General features: G+C 48.1%; 1 protein-coding gene across 1 annotated transcript in view; it reads right to left on the bottom strand.

Annotated features, from left to right (window-relative positions):
• Positions 1 to 19,962, bottom strand: part of LOC129864898 (transmembrane protein 178B) — a 241,551-nt gene extending 221,589 nt beyond the window's left edge. The window contains exons 1-2 of the mRNA XM_055937212.1: positions 19,592 to 19,962; positions 18,059 to 18,955 (exon numbers count right to left, since the gene is read on the bottom strand). Of these exons, the coding sequence (XP_055793187.1) occupies positions 18,059 to 18,437 (379 nt within the window). The 5' untranslated portion in view covers positions 18,438 to 18,955; positions 19,592 to 19,962. The remainder of the gene's footprint in view (positions 1 to 18,058; positions 18,956 to 19,591) is intronic.
• Between the last annotated feature and the right edge of the window lie 562 nt (positions 19,963 to 20,524).

Raw genomic sequence — 20,524 nt, 5'->3', positions numbered from 1 at the left:
TACTACTAATATAACATCTGATACTACTAATATAATATATTAAACTACTAATATAACATCTGATACTACTAATATAACATCTGATACTACTAATATAACATCTGATACTACTAATATAACATCTGATACTACTAATATAACATCTTATAACACTAATAAAACATCTTATAACACTAATATAACATCTGATACTACTAATAAAACATATTATACTACTAATATAAAATCTTAAACTACTAATATAACATCTGATACTACTAATATAACATGATGAAGACAGGCCTTTACAGCTCCAACCAACCAACCAACACATCACAATTCTCTCTAGAACTCCTCAACCAACAATCAGACAGCCAGGAAATCCTGTCACCATGGCAACATCATGCTCACATGACACTTTAGCTTGAGAGGTGGAGAGGTGGAAACAGTTGGAGAGAGGTGGAGAGATGGAGAGAGCGGGGGAGAGGTGGAGAGATGGAGAAAGCAGGGGAGAGTGAATGTGTCTACAGAGTCTATTAAAGGGTAGGTGGGAATCAGAGGAAGAAAGTAGGAGAGGAGAAAAGGAGAGAGAGAGCACGATACAGTCTGAAAGACACAGAAAGACAATGACAGCATGAGAGGAAGACAAGGGACAGGAATATATAAGAAGTGGATAAGATAAAGAAAGAGAGAGAGTCATTTCCCCCCCTTGCAGCTGGTGCTGTCTTCTCCCTCCCTCTCTCTCTCTCCCTCTCTCTCTCCCCCTTCTCTTTCACTCTCAATCTCTCTCTCCCTCCCCCTTCTCTCTCTCAATCTCTCTCTATCTCTCTCTCTCACTCTTTATCTCTCTCTCACACTCATTATCTCTCGCTCTATCTCACTCTTTATCTCTCTCTCTCTCTCTCTCACTTTATCTCTCACTCTTTATCTCTCTCTATCTATATATCTCTCTCTCTCAGTATTTCTCTCTCTCCTCTCACACTCTTTATCTCTCGCTCTCTCTCTCAGTATTTATCTCTCTCACTCTCTCACACTCTTTATATCTCTCTCTCTCTCTCTCTCACTCTTTATCTCTCTATCTCACTCTTTATCTCTCGCTCTATCTCACTCTTTATCTCTATATCTCACGTTTTATCTCTCTCTCTAGCTCACTCTTTATCTCTCTCGTTATCTCTCTCTTTCTCACTCTTTATCTCTCTCGCTCTATCTCACTTTTTATCTCTCTCTCTCTCAGTATTTATCTTTCTCGCCCTCTCTCACTCTTTATCTCTCTCTTTATCTCACTCTTTATCTCTCTCACTCTCTCTCGCTCTTTATCTCTCTCTCTCTCTCACACTCTTTATCTCTCTCTCTCTCACTCTTTATCTCTCTCTCTATCTCACTCTTTTTCTCTATCTCGCTCTCTCTCACTCTTTATCTCTCGCTCTATCTCACACTTTATCTCTCTCTCTATCTCACTCTTTAGCTCTCTCTCACTCTTTATCTATATCTCTCCATCTCACTCTTTATCTCTCTCTCACTCTCTCTCTCACTCTTTATCTCTCTCTCTCACTCTTTCTCACTCTTTATCTCTCTCTCTCAATCTTTATCAGTATTTATCTCTCTCACTCTGTCTCTCCCTCTCTCCTTCTCCCTCTCTCTCTACTTGTACACTGTGTGACCTCTTAGAGCCAGAGATGGAGTGTAGAAATGTATTTGATTTGATTTAACTAGGCAAGTCAGTTAAAAAACAAAAACAGACTTATTTTAAAAAAAAGTTAAGGACGTGACTTTAAAAATGTCAGAGACATTAGACTTGTCAGTCAAAATGAGTCCCGCTGCTCTTCTAGTGTTTAACATAAATCATTTACGTTCAACACATTCTATCTACAGGATCGGTTGGAGACGTACTGTTAGAAGCTAACAACAGAACTCACTCATAGCACTCAGGCCAAAACATGGCTGTCTTTGATTGAAAATGACCTTTGATCTCTATCATGCTGTGTGTATCTGGAGGGTTATGTGTTGATGTTGGGCAGGTGATGAGGTAGAGAACAGAGGAAAACAGAAAGAGAAGACCGGGTGCCAGTGCTGTGGCCATAGACACCAGTATTCATCTTTATATCATTGGCTGGGGCCATACACACCAGTATTCATCTTTATATCATTGGCTGGGGCCATACACACCAGTATTCATCTTTATATCATTGGCTGGGGCCATGTCTTGGTTGAGGTTGCTGGGTGCAACAGGCAGGGCCAGGAACCAGGTACAGCAGGGCCAGGAACCAGGTACAACAGGGCCAGGAACCAGGTACAACAGGGCCAGGAACCAGGTACAACAGGGCCAGGAACCAGGTACAGCAGGGCCAGGAACCAGGTACAACAGGGCCAGGAACCAGGTACAACAGGGCCAGGAACCAGGTACAACAGGGCCAGGAACCAGGTACAACAGGGCCAGGAACAAGGTATAACACGGCCAGGAACCAGGTACAACAGGGCCAGGAACCAGGTACAACAGGGCCAGGTACAAGGTACAACAGGGCCAGGTACAAGGTATAACACGGCCAGGAACCAGGTACAACAGGGCCAGGTACAAGGTATAACACGGCCAGGAACCAGGTACAACAGGGCCAGGAACCAGGTACAACAGGGCCAGGAACCAGGTACAACAGGGCCAGGTACAAGGTATAACACGGCCAGGAACCAGGTACAACAGGGCCAGGAACCAGGTACAACAGGGCCAGGTACAAGGTATAACACGGCCAGGAACCAGGTACAACAGGGCCAGGAACCAGGTACAACAGGGCCAGGAACCAGGTACAACAGGGCCAGGAACCAGGTACAACAAGGCCAGGAACCAGGTACAACAGGGCCAGGAACAAGGTAAAACAGGGCCAGGAACAAGGTACAACAGGGCCAGGAACAAGGTAGAACAGGGCCAGGTACAAGGTACAACAGGGCCAGGAACCAGGTACAACAAGGCCAGGAACCAGGTACAACAGGGCCAGGAACAAGGTATAACACGGCCAGGAACCAGGTACAACAGGGCCAGGAACCAGGTACAACAGGGCCAGGAACCAGGTACAACAGGGCCAGGAACCAGGTACAACAGGGCCAGGAACCAGGTATAACACGGCCAGGAACAAGGTAGAACAGGGCCAGGTACAAGGTACAACAGGGCCAGGAACCAGGTACAACAGGGCCAGGAACAAGGTATAACACGGCCAGGAACCAGGTCAACAGGGCCAGGAACCAGGTACAACAGGGCCAGGAACCAGGTACAACAGGGCCAGGAACCAGGTACAACAGGGCCAGGAACCAGGTACAACAGGGCCAGGAACAAGGTACAACAGGGCCAGGAGCAAGGTAGAACAGGGCTAGGAACAAGGTAGAACAGGGCTAGGAACAAGGTAGAACAGGGCCAGGAACCAGGTACAACAGGGCCAGGAACAAGGTACAACAGGGCCAGGAACAAGGTACAACAGGGCCAGGAACCAGGTACAACAGGGCCAGGAACCAGGTACAACAGGGCCAGGAACAAGGTACAACAGGGCCAGGAACAAGGTAGAACAGGGCCAGGAACAAGGTACAACAGGGCCAGGAACAAGGTAGAACAGGGCCAGTAATGAGATAAATAATTCACAGTGTCCAGCTCCAGTTCTAGTGAAGGGAAGATACCTATGTCCACTAGACTTCACACTACATCTCCAGTAAGAACAACACAGAGCCACAAATCCATCTGAAACACAGGCAACAGTCAGTGTCTGTAACTACAACGAGGAATGTGATAGGGTGAGGGGAAGGGAAAGGGAGGAATCACCCAAAGCCCACAATGCACTGCCAACGATCACAATAAAATTAGAATTAAATTACTATCAATAAATCAATGAACGATTAACCCTAATCCCCACTAGTGGGTGTCTCTTAGATCACCTCAAGCACGGGAGTCTCAGTAGTAGCAGGCTGTGGAGGGTTGCCCCCCCCCCCCCCCCCTCACAGGGTGTCCAATTTAACTCCACCAGTGGAGACATGGGTTCCCTAGGGAGGATGGTAATCCAATCCCAGGCTTCGCCTTAGGCCTCAGATGGGAGGCTCCTGGGCAGACTGATGCTCACTGCTCTCTGCGTTCCACACCTGGGTAGACTGACACTCAAGCCTTCTTTCAACCCGTCCCTCACTCCCTTTCTCTCTCTGCCTCTCTCCCTCTCTCCCACACTCTCTCTTTCTCGCTCTCCATCCATCTCTTTCGCTCTCTCTCTCTCTCCCTCCCTCCCTATCTCTCTTTCCCTCTCTCTCTCCTTCCCTCTCTCTCCCTCCCTCTCTCTCCCTCCCTCTGAGCTATAGAACAATAGAATAGAGTGACAGAGATATAGACCAATAGAATAGAGTGACAGAGATATAGAACAATAGAATAGAGTGACAGAGCTATATAACAATAGAATAGAGTGACTGAGCCCTGTCTCTCTGTAACTAGCTGTGTGGACAGCTCTGTCTCTCTGTAACTAGCTGTGTAGACAGCCCTGTCTCTCTGTAACTAGCTGTGTAGACAGCTCTGTCTCTCTGTAACTAGCTGTGTAGACAGCTCTGTCTCTCTGTAACTAGCTGTGTAGACAGCCCTGTCTCTCTGTAACTAGCTGTGTAGACAGCTCTGTCTCTCTGTAACTAGCTGTGTAGACAGCTCTGTCTCTCTGTAACTAGCTGTGTAGACAGCCCTGTCTCTCTGTAACTAGCTGTGCAGACAGCCCTGTCTCTCTGTAACTGTCACACCCTGGCCTTAGTATTATTTGGTTTTCTTTATTATTTAGTTAGGTCAGGGTGTGACATGGGTAATGTTTATGTTTTGTTGGTGTTGGGTGTTTATTTGGTAAAGGGGTTATGGGGTGTAAGATATGGTTTTGTGTTTAGTGTAGAGTTCTAGCGTTGTCTATGTTGGTGAGTGATCTAGAAGAGTCTATGGTTACCTGAATGAGTTCCCAATTAGAGACAGCTGATGTCGGTTGTCTCTGATTGGGAGCCTTATTTAGGGTAGCCATAGGCTCTCATTAATGGTGGGTAATTGTCTATGTCAGAACGTTTGTAGCCTGTCTGTCTATGCACAACGTTTGTAGCTTCACGGTCGTTTTGTTATTTTGTATAGTTTTGTTAAAGTGTTTCGTGTCGTGTTCATCTTCGTGTTGTTTAATAAAGAAGATGGCTTATTTTCCAAAAGCTGCATTTTGGTCCGTTAATCCGCCACACGATCGTGACAGAATTACCCACCATAGGACCAAGCGGCATGGAAGGCGGCAACAGGACCTACCACCAAAGGATTTCTGGAGTTGGGAGGAAATTCTAGACGGGAGAGGACCCTGGTCACAGCCAGGGGAATATCACTGCCCCAAGGCAGGGATAGAGGCAGCAAGGCGACACGGGAGGAAGCCCAAGAGACAGCACAAAATTTTTTTTGGAGGGGGGCACTTGGAGCAGTCGGCGAAGTTGAGGGGTGAGTCTGAGTGTGTCGAGGAATTATTGGACAGATTGGAGGAGAGTGAACGAAGGGGAGATTATGAGACATTCGAAGAGTTGTTGACGAAATTGGAGGAGAGTGAAGAGAGAGAGCTGTTGGTTTGGCAGAGTATGCAAGGCATTCTTCCTGAGGAGCGTATTAGCTGTCCGATGCCACCTGTGTCAGTTCCTCGTACTCAGCCTGAAACTCGTGTTAAAGTTCCGGAAGATTTGATGCCGGCTATACACACCAGGTCTCCAGTACACCTTCACAACCCAGTGTGTCCTGTTTCTACTTTGTGCACTCATCCTGAGATGCATGTCCCCAGCCCTGTACCACTAGTTCCGGCACCAAGCACTAGGTCTAAGGTGCGTCCCCAGAGCCCTTTACGCACTGTTCCTGCTCCCCGTACTAGCTTTGAGGTGCATGTTTCCAGCCCATTACCACCAGTGCCTACACCACGCATCAAGCTTCCTGGGTGTTTCCAGAGCCCTGTTGTTCCTCCACGTACTAGCCCTGTGGTGCGTGTCTCCAGCACATTACCACCAGTGCCTACACCACGCACCAAGCCCTCTGTGTGTTTCCAGAGTCCTGTACGCACTGTTCCTTCTCCCCGTACTCGCCCTGATGTGCGGGTCCTCAGCCCGGTACCACCAGTACCGGTACCACGCACAAGGCCTATAGTACGCCTTGAGAGTCCAGTGTGCCCTGTTGCTGCTCCCCGCATTAGCCCTGAGATGCGTGTCCCCAGTCCGGTACCACCAGTTCCGGCCCCACGCATTAGGCCTAATGTGCGTCCCCAGGGTCCAGTATGCCCTGTTCCTGCTCCCCGCACTAGCCCTGAGATGCGTGTCCCCAGCCCGGTACCACCAGTTCCGGCACCACGCACTAGGCCTAATGTGCGCTCCCAGGGTCCAGTATGCCCTGTTCCTGCTCCCCGCACTAGCCCTGAGATGCGTGTCCCCAGCCCGGTGCCACCAGTCCCGGCACCACGCACCAGGTCTACAGTGCGCCTCAGCCGGCAGGAGTCTGCCGTCTGCACTACAATGACTGAACTGCCCGTCTCCCCAGCGCCATCTGAGCCATCCGTCTCCCCAGCGCCATCTGAGCCATCCGTCTCCCCAGCGCCATCTGAGCCATCCGTCTGCAATGAGCCTGCAAAGCCGCCCGTCTGCCATGAGCCTGCAAAGCCGCCCGTCTGCCATGAGCCCACTGAGCCGTCCGCCAGACAGGAGCCGCTAGAGCCGCCAGCCAGACAGGAGCCGCTAGAGCCGTCCGTCAGACAGGATCTGCCAGAGCCGCCAACCAGACAGGATCTGCCAGAGCCGCCAACCAGACAGGATCTGCCAGAGCCGCCAACCAGACAGGAGCAGCCAGATCAGTTAGCCAGCCATGAGCAGCCAGATCCGTCAGCTAGCCATGAGCAGCCAGATCAGTCAGCTAGCCATGAGCAGCCAGATCAGTCAGCTAGCCATGAGCAGCCAGATCCGTCAGCTAGCCATGAGCAGCCAGATCCGTCAGCTAGCCATGAGCAGCCAGATCCGTCAGCTAGCCATGAGCAGCCAGATCCGTCAGTTAGCCATGAGCAGCCAGATCCGTCAGCTAGCCATGAGCAGCCAGATCCGTCAGCTAGCCATGAGCAGCCAGATCCGTCAGCTAGCCATGAGCAGCCAGATCCGTCAGCTAGCCATGAGCAGCCAGATCCGTCAGCTAGCCATGAGCAGCCAGATCCGTCAGCTAGCCATGAGCAGCCAGATCCGTCAGCTAGCCATGAGCAGCCAGATCCGTCAGCCAGCCATGAGCAGCCAGATCCGTCAGCCAGCCATGAGCAGCCAGATCCGTCAGCCAGCCATGAGCAGCCAGATCCGTCAGCCAGCCATGAGCAGCCAGATCAGTTAGCCAGCCATGAGCAGCCAGATCCGTTAGCCAGCCATGAGCAGCCAGATCTGTCAGCCAGCCATGGGCCGTCCCTCAGTCCGGAGCTGCAGTCCCTCAGTCCGGAGCGGCAGTCCCTCAGTCTGGAGCTGCCATTCCTCAGTCCGGAGCTGCCCCTTACCCTGGTGCAGCCCCTTACCCTGGTGCTGCCCCTTACCCTGGTGCTGCCCCTTACCCTGGTACTGCCCCTGACCCTGGTACTGTCCCTGACCCTAGTACTGCCCCTGACCCTGGTACTGCCTCTTACCTTGGTATTGCCCCTTAGTCCGGAACTGCCCCTGAATGCAATGGGGTTAATGTGGAGGGGGGTCGTTTGGAGAAAGCCTAGGAGGTGTTTAGGTACTGTGGTGACGAGGGGACTACGACCAGAGCCGGAGCCGCCACCGTGGAGGGGAGCCCACCCAGACCCTCCCCTAGACTGTGTATGGTGCGCCCGGAGTTCGCGCCTCAAGGGGGGGGTTATGTCACACCCTGGCCTTAGTATTATTTGGTTTTCTTTATTATTTAGTTAGGTCAGGGTGTGACATGGGTAATGTTTATGTTTTGTTGGTGTTGGGTGTTTATTTGGTAAAGGGGTTATGGGGTGTAAGATATGGTTTTGTGTTTAGTGTAGAGTTCTAGCGTTGTCTATGTTGGTGAGTGATCTAGAAGAGTCTATGGTTACCTGAATGAGTTCCCAATTAGAGACAGCTGATGTCGGTTGTCTCTGATTGGGAGCCTTATTTAGGGTAGCCATAGGCTCTCATTAATGGTGGGTAATTGTCTATGTCAGAACGTTTGTAGCCTGTCTGTCTATGCACAACGTTTGTAGCTTCACGGTCGTTTTGTTATTTTGTATAGTTTTGTTAAAGTGTTTCGTGTCGTGTTCATCTTCGTGTTGTTTAATAAAGAAGATGGCTTATTTTCCAAAAGCTGCATTTTGGTCCGTTAATCCGCCACACGATCGTGACAGTAACTAACTGTGTAGACAGCCCTGTCTCTCTGTAACTAACTGTGTAGACAGCCCTGTCTCTCTGTAACTAGCTGTGTAGACCGTGCTAGGTAAAGCAGCACTGGTAGATAAAGGATAGAATGCCATTTAGAGTCTGACTCAGTTCTACAACAGCTCTATATATCACAACATGGCTTGACAGAGACTCAAGAATATAAATCAGTCCATGGTTATTGTCACGCCCTGGCCTTAGTTATCTTTGTTTTCTGTAATATTTTGGTTAGGTCAGGGTGTGACAGGGGGATGCTTGTGTGTTTTTGTCTCGTCTTGGGTGGTTGTATGGTATAGGGGTTTCTGTAGAGGTTATGGGGTTGTGTTTAGTGTAGGTGTCTAGCTGTGTCTATGGTTGCCTGAATGGTTCTCAATCAGAGACAGCTGTCATTCATTGTCTCTGATTGGGAGCCATATTTAAGGCAGCCATAGGCAGTAGGCTTTTGTGGGTAATTGTCTAAGTTGAACGTTAGTAGCTTGTGGGTGCACTTTCGTTTATAGCTTCACGGTCGTTTATAGTTTTGTAAGAGTGTTTCAGTTCGTGTTACGTCTTCGTCAAATAAAAAGGAAGATGTATTTCTCTCACGCTGCGCCTCTGTCCACTCATTCACGTAAAGACGATCGTGACAGTTATGGAGGATGGGAGAAGGAATGGAAGGATGGTGAAGGCTGGGAGGATGGAGCGATAGAGGGAGGAGGATGTAGGTTCCCAGATACCCTGGTGAAGGCTGGGAGGATGGAGTGATAGAGGGAGGAGGATGTAGGATCCCAGATACCCCTGGTGAAGGGAAGAAGAGTGTCTGCTTCAGAATCAATAACAGCTGGAGCTCCTTTATAGACAGCAACTACAGTGAACTACTCCTCTGACATACTGACATCATTACCAAGCCTGTGAAGTCGTCTACAAAGCACAGGGATCTGACCGTACACATAGGATATAACGAGCCTCTCCATTCAGGTCAATGGGGGCATAATGGGTGGACTGGCTAGCAGCCACGGTGAGTCTACCCATACGTTTCCAGCCAAACTGCCCGGGTTAGAGGTTCCAGGTTCCAGTTAAACTGCCCGGGTTAGAGGTTCCAGGTTCCAGTCAAACTGCCAGGGTTAGAGGTTCCAGGTTCCAGTCAAACTGCCCGGGTTAGTGGTTCCAGTTTCCAGTTTCCAGTCAAACTGCCCGGGTTAGAGGTTCCAGGTTCCAGTCAAACTGCCAGGGTTAGAGGTTCCAGGTTCCAGTCAAACTGCCCGGGTTAGTGGTTCCAGGTTCCAGTCAAACTGCCAGGGTTAGAGGTTCCAGGTTCCAGTCAAACTGCCCGGGTTAGTGGTTCCAGGTTCCAGTCAAACTGCCCGGGTTAGTGGTTCCAGTTTCCAGTTTCCAGTCAAACTGCCCGGTTTAGAGGTTCCAGGTTCCAGTTAAACTGCCCGGGTTAGAGGTTCCAGTTTCCAGTCAAACTGCCCGGGTTAGAGGTCCAGGTTCCAGTCAAACTGCCCGGGTTAGAGGTTCCAGACAAACTGCCCGGGTTAGAGGTTCCAGTCAAACTGCCCGAGTTAGAGGTTCCAGGTTCCAGTCAAACTGCCCGGGTTAGAGGTTCCAGTTTCCAGTCAAACTGCCCGGGTTAGAGGTTCCAGGTTCCCGTCAAACTGCCCGGGTTAGAGGTTCCAGGTTCCAGTCAAACTGCCCGGGTTAGAGGTTCCAGGTTCCAGTCAAACTGCCCGGGTTAGAGGTTCCAGTTTCCAGTCAAACTGCCCGGGTTAGAGGTTCCAGACAAACTGCCCGGGTTAGAGGTTCCAGTTTCCAGCCAAACTGCCTGGGTTAGAGGTTCCAGGTTCCAGTCACACGGTCTGGGACATTAGGTTGGATCAGGGCTGTACTGTGTGAGTCCTCCATTCATTAGCTTGCTAAGCACAGCAAGGTCTGAGGCCTGGTGCCCATTACTGCAGATGGCAGGTCATCAAGACTATGGAAGCTGCCTGAAAGGGCCACATATATGAAAGCTTCACTCCCCATCCCACACAAACACAGTCCCTCTAGCAGCCTGTATAGGGTCACATATCTGAAAGCTTCACTCCCCATCCCACACAAACACAGTCCCTCTAGCAGCCTGTATAGGGTCACATATCTGAAAGCTTCACTCCCCATCCCACACAAACACAGTCCCTCTAGCAGCCTGTATAGGGTCACATATCTGAAAGCTTCACTCCCCATCCCACAAAACACAGTCCCTCTAGCAGCCTGGATAGGGACACATATCAGAAAGCTTCACTCCCCATTCCACCACACAAACACAGTCCCTCTAGCAGCCTGGATAGGGACACACACTCATTTTCACTGACACACAGATGCTGAGATGGGCACACACTGCGCGCACACACACACACACACACACACACACACACACACACACACACACACACACACACACACACACACACACACACACACACACACACATATACTAATGGTGGACAGTAACCTCCGTCAAAAGCCACCCAATGCCAGGTGACTGCATAGCAACCACACATCACACGCTATAGAACAGAGACTAGCTTCTTCTCCAGAGAAGAGTTTACTCATGATTGATCAACACAACGATGAATAAACATTTGGACATTGGGAATGAATGGTTCTACTCAAGGGTTCTACTCAATGGTTCTAGTCAATGGTTCTACTCAATGGTTCTACTCAATGGTTCTACGCAATGGTTCTGCTCAATGGTTCTACTCAATGGTTCTACCCAATGGTTCTACTCAATGGTTCTACCCAATGGTTCTACTCAATGGTTCTACTCAATGGTTCTGCTTAATGGTTCTACTCAATGGTTCTACTCAATGGTTCTACTCAATAGTTCTGCTTAATGGTTCTACTCAATGGTTCTGCTCAATGGTTCTACTCAATGGTTCTACTCAATGGTTATACTCAGTGGTTCTACTCAATGGTTCTACTCAATGGTTCTACTCAACGGTTCTACTCAACGGTTCTACTCAATGGTTCTACTCAATGGTTCTACTCATATAGAACAGTCAACTCTGCACACAGCCTGTATGAATAGCACATATGTTGATGAGTATCCGAGTCTATGGATGAGACATGGTACCTTACTGTCTTTATAGTGCACTACTGTAGACCAGGTCTCTATAGCTGTATCCTAGTCTATGGATGAGACATGGTACCTTACTGTCTTTATAGTGCACTGCTGTAGACCAGGTCTCTATAGCTGTATCCTAGTCTATGGATGAGACATGGTACCTTACTGTCTTTATAGTGCACTACTGTAGGTCTCTATAGCTGTATCCTAGTCTATGGATGAGACACGTTACCTTACTGTCTTTATAGTGCACTACTGTAGACCAGGTCTCTATAGCTGTAGCCTAGTCTATAGATGAGACATGATACCTTATTGTATTTATAGTGCACTGCTGTAGACCAGGTCTCTATAGCTGTATCCTAGTCTATGGATGAGACACGGTACCTTACTGTCTTTATAGTGCACTACTGTAGGTCTCTATAGCTGTATCCTAGTCTATGGATTAGTCTACACTCTTTGAAAAAAAAGAGTATATATTGTGACGGCCCTGACTTTTTCTGAACCGTCTCAGTGCTTCTCCTTCCAATAGGGAGCTTCCCCTTTATTTCCCAATTAAATAGTGCTTCTCCTTCCAATAGGGAGCCTCCCCTTTAATTCCCAATTAAATAGTGCTTCTCCTTCCAATAGGGCGCTTCCCCTTTATTTCCCAATTAAATAGTGCTTCTCCTTCCAATAGGGAGCCTCCCCTTTAATTCCCAATTAAATAGTGCTTCTCCTTCCAATAGGGAGCCTCCCCTTTAATTCCCAATTAAATAGTGCTTCTCCTTCCAATAGGGCGCTTCCCCTTTAATTCCCAATTAAATAGTGCTTCTCCTTCCAATAGGGAGCCTCCCCTTTAATTCCCAATTAAATAGCGCTTCTCTTTCCAATAGGGAGCCTCCCCTTTAATTCCCAATTAAATAGTGCTTCTCTTTCCAATAGGGCGCTTCCCCTTTAATTCCCAATTAAATAGCGCTTCTCTTTCCAATAGAGAGCCTCCCCTTTAATTCCCAATTAAATAGTGCTTCTCTTTCCAATAGGGCACTTCCCCTTTAATTCCCAATTAAATAGCAAGCATCAGCTGCGCAAAAGTGGGGTTGTGATGGAGACGTGAATGAGGACGTGGTCAACCCTCAGTTCCTGAAGCGTCTCACCTCCGTTTGTTGGGTTGCCATTAAAAGTGTGTTTTGTAGCCTAATAGCGAGTTTATCCAGGATCGGATCCACTCTTTGCGTCCGTGGACTACAACTCTCCGTTGTTCTTCGTGGCCTTTTCTCCGCTGGAGATCTGTTAGCGGATTGGTTCGTCTGACTGACCGAATGAATAACTACAACCTTTTTGTACACGGTATTTCATTTGTTTTGGCGTGACGTATACCGTGATGATTTATGTAGTTAGTTGTAGTTGAGGACTTATTAATACGAGTTGAAACGCGTGATAGTTGTGTGGTAAAATCATTGTTATTTTTGATTGTATGATTTGATACTGGGTTTACGCTACACTTGAAATAACGGACAAACATTGCGTGACTAAGGTCACTTCAGTTCCCTGAACTCCTTTACCGGGCTGGACTCTTTTTAGGCCCGAGGTACAGGACGTTTCTGGAGGAACCAGAACTCATTATTTGTTATATTGTTATGTGTGTGTGTGATCCTTTATGTTGGTAATACAACCCACACAAAAGAATACAGTTGTTTTTGAAGTTCTTTCCAATGTTAAGGGTTTATGAAAAGTGTATTTCCCCATCCTGACTTTTACATAAGTCCTGTGTGTTGGTGTAGACTTGACGGACCAGATGGAACTCACTCCCTCCCAAACCAAAAGGAGAAACCAATGTTTTCTCTGGTAGGCACAACCTACCTGGCACCCCTATAAACAATAACCTCAAGTCAAAACCTTTACAATATGTATGTGTAATTTATTGTCATAAATAATAGCATTTTAAAGAATAAAGAGGCTGGTGAAACCCTTCATAAAGGGTTATATGTAGAAGAATACAGGAGGATCTTTGAAGAACCCTAAATAGAGGGTTTAGATATAACCCTCTGCGAAGGGTTCTACCCACATTAGCACCAAAATGGGTTCCCCTATGAGGTCATACCAAAAAAACACTGGAATGTTCTACTTCGCACCTTTTTTCCTCTAAGAGTGTACGGATGAGACTTTATCTAAGTCGAAGGATGAGGTCTGAGTGAGTGTCCCTCTCTTCATAGTGAGGTAGATCTACAGGCTAGGGTGTAACAGTCTCTCTTCATAATGAGGTAGACCTACAGGCTAGGGTGTAACAGTCTACTCTCTTCATAATGAGGTAGACCTACAGGCTAGGGTGTAAGTCTCTCTTCATAGTGAGGTAGACCTACAGGCTAGGGTGTAACAGTCTCTCTTCATAATGAGGTAGACCTACAGGCTAGTGTGTAACAGCCTCCTCTATTCATAATGAGGTAGACCTACAGGCTAGGGTGTAACAGTTTCTCTTCATAATGAGGTAGACCTACAGGCTAGGGTGTAACAGTCACTCTTCATAATGAGGTAGACCTACAGGCTAGGGTGTAACAGTCTCTATTCATAATGAGGTAGGCCTACGGGCTAGGGTGTAACAGTCTCTCTTCATAATGAGGTAGACCTACAGGCTAGGGTGTAACAGTCTCTGTTCATAATGAGGTAGGCCTACAGGCTAGGGTGTAACAGTTTCTCTTCATAATGAGGTAGGCCTACAGGGTAGGGTGTAACAGTCTCTCTTCATAATGAGGTAGGCCTACAGGCTAGGGTGTAACAGTCTCTGTTCATAATGAGGTAGGCCTACAGGCTAGGGTGTAACAGTTTCTCTTCATAATGAGGTAGGCCTACAGGGTAGGGTGTAACAGTCTCTCTTCATAATGAGGTAGGCCTACAGGCTAGGGTGTAACAGTCTCTCTTCATAATGAGGTAGGCCTACAGGCTAGGGTGTAACAGTCTCTCTTCATAATGAGGTAGACCTACAGGCTAGGGTGTAACAGTCTCTCTTCATAATGAGGTAGACCTACAGGCTAGGGTGTAACAGTCTCTGTTCATAATGAGGTAGGCCTACAGGCTAGGGTGTAACAGTTTCTCTTCATAATGAGGTAGGCCTACAGGCTAGGGTGTAACAGTCTCTCTTCATAATGAGGTAGGCCTACAGGCTAGGGTGTAACAGTCTCTCTTCATAATGAGGTAGACCTACAGGCTAGGGTGTAACAGTCTCTGTTCATAATGAGGTAGGCCTACAGGCTAGGGTGTAACAGTTTCTCTTCATAATGAGGTAGGCCTACAGGCTAGGGTGTAACAGTCTCTCTTCATAATGAGGTAGGCCTACAGGCTAGGGTGTAACAGTTTCTCTTCATAATGAGGTAGACCTACAGGCTAGGGTGTAACAGTCTCTCTTCATAATGAGGTAGGCCTACAGGCTAGGGTGTAACAGTTTCTCTTCATAATGAGGTAGACCTACAGGCTAGGGTGTAACAGTCTCTTCATAATGAGGTAGACCTACAGGCTAGGGTGTAACAGTCTCTCTTCATAATGAGGTAGACCTACAGGCTAGGCTGTAACATGATACAACCCCAGGTCTACACGTGAGAACCACAGCTTCCTTTATATATTGTGGATAGGGGAGTCATGTTTTAAGAGGTCTGAGTCTCCCTCCTCATAGTGTGGTAGGACTGGCCTAGCCCACAAGACAGGAAGTGGTGACATCATCATTATTTACAGTGTGAGGGTCAGGAGGATATAGCATCCCACAGAATCACACGTGGAGGAGGGTAGACACACACACACACACACACACAAACAGAGAGAGGTAGAGACAGAGAGATAGCAGCAGAGACACAGAGAGATAGCGGCAGAGACACAGAGAGATAGCGGTAGAGACACAGAGAGATAGCGGTAGAGACACAGAGAGATAGCGGTAGAGACACAGAGAGATAGCGGTAGAGACACAGAGAGATAGCGGTAGAGACACCGAGAGATAGCGGTAGAGACACAGAGAGAGACACACAGAGAGAGAGACACACAGAGAGATAGCGGTAGAGACACAGAGAGATAGCGGTAGAGACACAGAGAGATAGCGGTAGAGACACCGAGAGATAGCGGTAGAGACACAGAGAGAGAGAGAGGTAGAGACACAGAGAGATAGAGAGGTAGAGACACAGAGAGATAGAGAGGTAGAGACACAGAGAGAGAGAGAGGTAGAGACACAGAGAGAGAGAGAGGTAGAGACACAGAGAGAGAGGTAAAGACACACAGAGAGAGAGGTAGAGACACAGAGAGAGAGAGAGGTAGAGACACAGAGAGAGAGAGAGGTAGAGACACAGAGAGAGAGAGCAAAGACACAGAGAGAGAGAGGTAGAGACACAGAGAGAGAGAGAGGTAGAGACACAGAGAGAGAGAGGTAGAGACACAGAGAGAGAGGTAAAGACACAGAGAGAGAGAGAGAGAGAGAGGTAGAGACACACAGAGATAGAGGCAGAGGTAGAGACACACAGAGAGAGAAAGGTAGAGACACATAGAGGGAGGTAGAGAGAGGTAGAGACACAGAGAGAGAGCGGTAGAGACACAGAGAGATAGCGGAAGAGACACAGAGAGAGAGAGGTAGAGATACAGAGAGAGAGAGAGGTAGAGACACAGAGAGAGAGAGGTAGAGACACAGAGAGAGAGAGAGAGGTAGAGACACAGAGAGAGAGAGAGGTAGAGACACAGAGAGAGAGAGAGGTAGAGACACAGAGAGAGAGAGCAAAGACACAGAGAGAGAGAGGTAGAGACACAGAGAGATAGCGGAAGAGACACAGAGAGAGAGAGGTAGAGATACAGAGAGAGAGAGGTAGAGACACAGAGAGAGAGAGAGAGGTAGAGACACAGAGAGAGAGAGAGAGGTAGAGACACAGAGAGAGAGAGGTAGAGACACAGAGAGAGAGGTAGAGACACAGAGAGAGAGAGGTAGAGACACAGAGAGAGAGAGGTAGAGACACAGAGAGAGAGAGAGAGAGAGAGGTAGAGACACACAGAGATAGAGGCAGAGGTAGAGACACACAGAGAGAGAAAGGTAGAGACACAGAGGTAGAGACACATAGAGGGAGGTAGAGAGAGGTAGAGACACAGAGAGAGAGCGGTAGAGACACAGAGAGAGAGACACAGAGAGAGAGGTAGAGACACAGAGAGAGAGGTAGAGACACAGAGAGAGAGAGGTAGAGAGACAGAGAGAGAGAGGTAGAGAGACAGAGAGAGAGAGGTAGAGAGACAGAGAGAGAGAGGTAGAGAGACAGAGAGAGAGAGGTAGAGAGACAGAGAGAGAGGTAGAGAGACAGAGAGAGAGAGGTAGAGAGACAGAGAGAGAGGTAGAGAGACAGAGAGAGAGGTAGAGACACAGAGAGAGAGGTAGAGACACAGAGAGAGAGGTAGAGACACAGAGAGAGAGGTAGAGACACAGAGAGAGCGAGAGAGACACAGAGAGAGCGAGAGAGAGAGAGGTAGAGAGACAGAGAGAGAGAGGTAGAGAGACAGAGAGAGAGAGGTAGAGAGACAGAGAGAGGTAGAGCGACAGAGAGAGAGAGGTAGAGACACAGAGAGAGAGGTAAAGACACAGAGAGAGAGAGAGAGACACAGAGAGAGCGAGAGAGACACAGAGAGAGCGAGAGAGAGAGAGGTAGAGAGACAGAGAGAGAGAGGTAGAGAGACAGAGAGAGAGAGGTAGAGAGACAGAGAGAGGTAGAGCGACAGAGAGAGAGAGGTAGAGAGACAGAGAAAGAGAGGTAGAGAGACAGAGGTAGAGACACAGAGAGAGGTAGAGACAGAGAGGTAGAGAGACAGAGGTAGAGACACAGAGAGAGGTAGAGACACAGAGGTAGAGACACAGAGAGAGGTAGAGACACAGAGAGAGAGAGAGCGCTAGAGACACAGAGAGAGAGACAGAGAGAGGTAGAGACACAGAGAGAGAGGTAGAGACACAGAGAGAGAGAGAGAGGTAGAGACACAGAGGTAGAGACAGAGAGGTAGAGAGACAGAGAGAGAGACAGAGAGAGAGGTAGAGACACAGAGGTAGAGAGACAGCGAGAGGTAGAGACACAGAGAGAGAGAGAGAGAGAGAGGTAGAGACACAGAGAGAGAGACACAGAGAGAGAGGTAGAGACACAGAGGTAGAGAGATAGCGAGAGGTAGATGTGAGAATGGAGCCGTAGTTACAGCAAGCAGCAGGCCTACCATCTACTGGATCAGAGCTGTGTGTTGCCATGGTGCATCAGCCTCAAATGATAGCCTGTACTCTCCTCCTACAACATGACACACACGACTCAGCTGAAGGCCATTTGGATCCAGCATTACAGAGGTGGTGGTGACGTCTCTCTATCTGACCACGCTCTCTCTGAGAGAGATGCATAACAACGTGAATAATAGGATTCTTCTGGAGCCTAATTGTCCAGCCAAGGGGCTTGTGAAGATGCACAACTAACCACGGTCAACCAAGACAGACTATTTCATCATTTCCCCAATATGAGCGACATTCATAGTGGCTTGATGGTTGGTTAGGTAAACACATAGACTATACACATGTAGACTCCCATAATGTAACAGTAGACTTACTGTCTTATTGTAAACAATTCTGTACTATATTATACGTTTCCTCTCTCTTACCTTTGCGAATGAGGTCTTCTACGTCCTGGTCGAAGTCCAGTCGGTGGCATTTGCTCCACAGTCCCATGTTGGTAGAGTTGTACTGCCTGCTACATTCGTCCGCGGCGGACATAGCGAACAGCTGCCTTCTGTTCCGGGCTAGGAGCAGCTTGTCCTCCCAGCGGTCCAGTCTGGAGCGGCTAGCCCGCAGAGGGAGGCTGTTGTTGGGGATGTAGATAAAGCCTGGGTTCTTACGGCTGGAGAAGCTCCGACAGCGCTCCCGGTACCTCCGCGCGTCAGTCTCGTACCAGTGGTCGGAACAGATTGCCACTGCTAGCATTCCTAGGGCGCACAGAGAGAGGGACAGGCCGGCGTAGAGCAGTAACTTCCCAGCAGCCATGCTCGGTTTCTCTGCTTTTCTCAGAGCCGCCGCATCAGCACCACCAGCCTATGGACAGCTCCTCTGCTCTCCTCGCTCTGTCGGTCTGTCGCTTTGTCAGTCAGCACAGCGCTGCTACGGCTACAACCCACCTCCAACGAATCAGCTTACATCTCCCCTTGGCGCCGATAGTAAGACCATCATCGAGGTTACAACCATGCAAATGGAATTTAATAAGGCTAAGTTGCAAATCATAAAATTCGTTGAATCTACCGAATTTAAGGAAGGTCCTTGCTGTAAAATTAAGTGTTCCGTTCCGTTCTTTCCTGCGTACGGGAGAGAGTGAGATGGAGAGAGGGAGCGAGCGAGCTCCTGCAGCTGTTCGGATGCTGCCTCGACGAGTCAAAAGATGCGTATCTCATTCCCCGGGTCTCAGCAACCCTCCATCTGCTGCGATTTAGGCGGAATGGGGACGAGACAGGAACACACGTCCACGCAGAACACAGAGTTTTCAAAAGTGTTTCATTTCGAGTCGAACCCTACAGAAAACCAGAAGAACAAGGAATATTATTATTAACCTGAACAATTGCGTGACCCCTCTTTTAGCATGATCTAGGATGTTTACAAGAGCATGCCATTTGCTCTTGTAGGCTATTTTGTAACAGGCCACGCTACAATGTAATCTCCCCCCAAAATTAAACGTTGTGCTGCTGGGTGTTCAGTGATGTTGTCGTGCGAATGTGCACATTTAAAAGGTCATGTTTTGTTGTCAGTCAAAAAATCCCTTGGCATGCGGTCACCCCACCCCTGCCATCCCATCTGGACGAAAAGGCTGGCGATACATGAATGTAGAGCCGCCAAATGATCTTCATTTTCACTCGGCCTAAATAATAGGGACATGACCTCATCTAGGACACACAATGTAACATGACTCATTGTCAAATTATTCAATAAAACCGCACGGTCAAAGGGAACGTCCCCAAGATATTTAAGAAATACGTTGCCTCATTACCATAATATATGTACATGAGGTAATTCTACATGAATATCCAAATGACCATGACAAATCAATTAGATGCGTTTGAATACGTCTCTATTTCCATCAGGCTCAACTCAAATAGCTAGCTACATCACATCAGTGTGTGACTAGAGGGGTTGGACGCGCATCAACTCACCGGAACGATGCGACTTTCGGCGTAGCTTTATGTTCCAATGGGATTATTTCAACGCTACGTTCCAAATGTCTTCAAACGTTCCAGTAACCGGAAGAGGCTAAAGTTTCGCCTTCAAATATTAATTGCACGGAGAGACTCTGATCCCTTGCTGCACTAGGCGACATTGACAAGCGCCAGGAAGCGTTGCGTAAAGATGTTATTTGACGCGGCAGATGTCGCCGCCGGGATTAATTCCTCAGAGGGATATATATGTAGGCTAAAACAGTATGCGTTATCGTTACTGTCGGGTTTAAAACCCCTCTGGCAGTTAGGCTCCTAACCCATATAGACTAGTGTGTACACTCCTTTTCGGGTGCACATAGTCTACAGCGGTGACGTCATGGTGTCTAAATTCATTGTTTATTAACAAAAACACCTTATTAAAGAAATAGTACCCCCCCCAACCCCTCTCTACTTGTAAGGCGAGGAGAGGATTTAGGTTTCCAAACATATTACGCCTCTATAGAAAAAATGGCCTGTGCTTTTTGTTTTGTTTTTGACGGAATAGCCTCATAAGAACAAAGTCTAAAACCCAACATAGCACCTGCCCAGTCTTCAGTCAGAAATGAAAGGAGTCATTGATCCAAGGGGACCATTTGATATCCCTGACTACGTAGTTGTCCACGAAGAAGACAGGGGGCGCTGCTGCATAATTGATGACGAGGCTGAAAGCCACCTGTCACACCAGTGGAGATGACGGACGGAGAGTCGTCTATCTACTGTGACTGACAGTGTGCTACGACAGATATGCCAATACAAAACGGGCTGCACTGATGTAGTGGTACATGTTTTAAAGCTTAATGAAAAACTATATTACTACACTCCATTTCTTCACTGGACTAAAACCGGTTTATTATATCTCATGGGTTCCCCCCCTAAACCTATATCAACAAC

The sequence above is a fragment of the Salvelinus fontinalis genome, chromosome 11 (genome assembly GCF_029448725.1).
Source record: "Salvelinus fontinalis isolate EN_2023a chromosome 11, ASM2944872v1, whole genome shotgun sequence".
NCBI lineage: Eukaryota > Metazoa > Chordata > Actinopteri > Salmoniformes > Salmonidae > Salvelinus > Salvelinus fontinalis.
The sequence above is the reverse complement of the archived record's forward strand: the minus strand, read 5'-3'. Positions and strand labels throughout refer to the sequence as shown.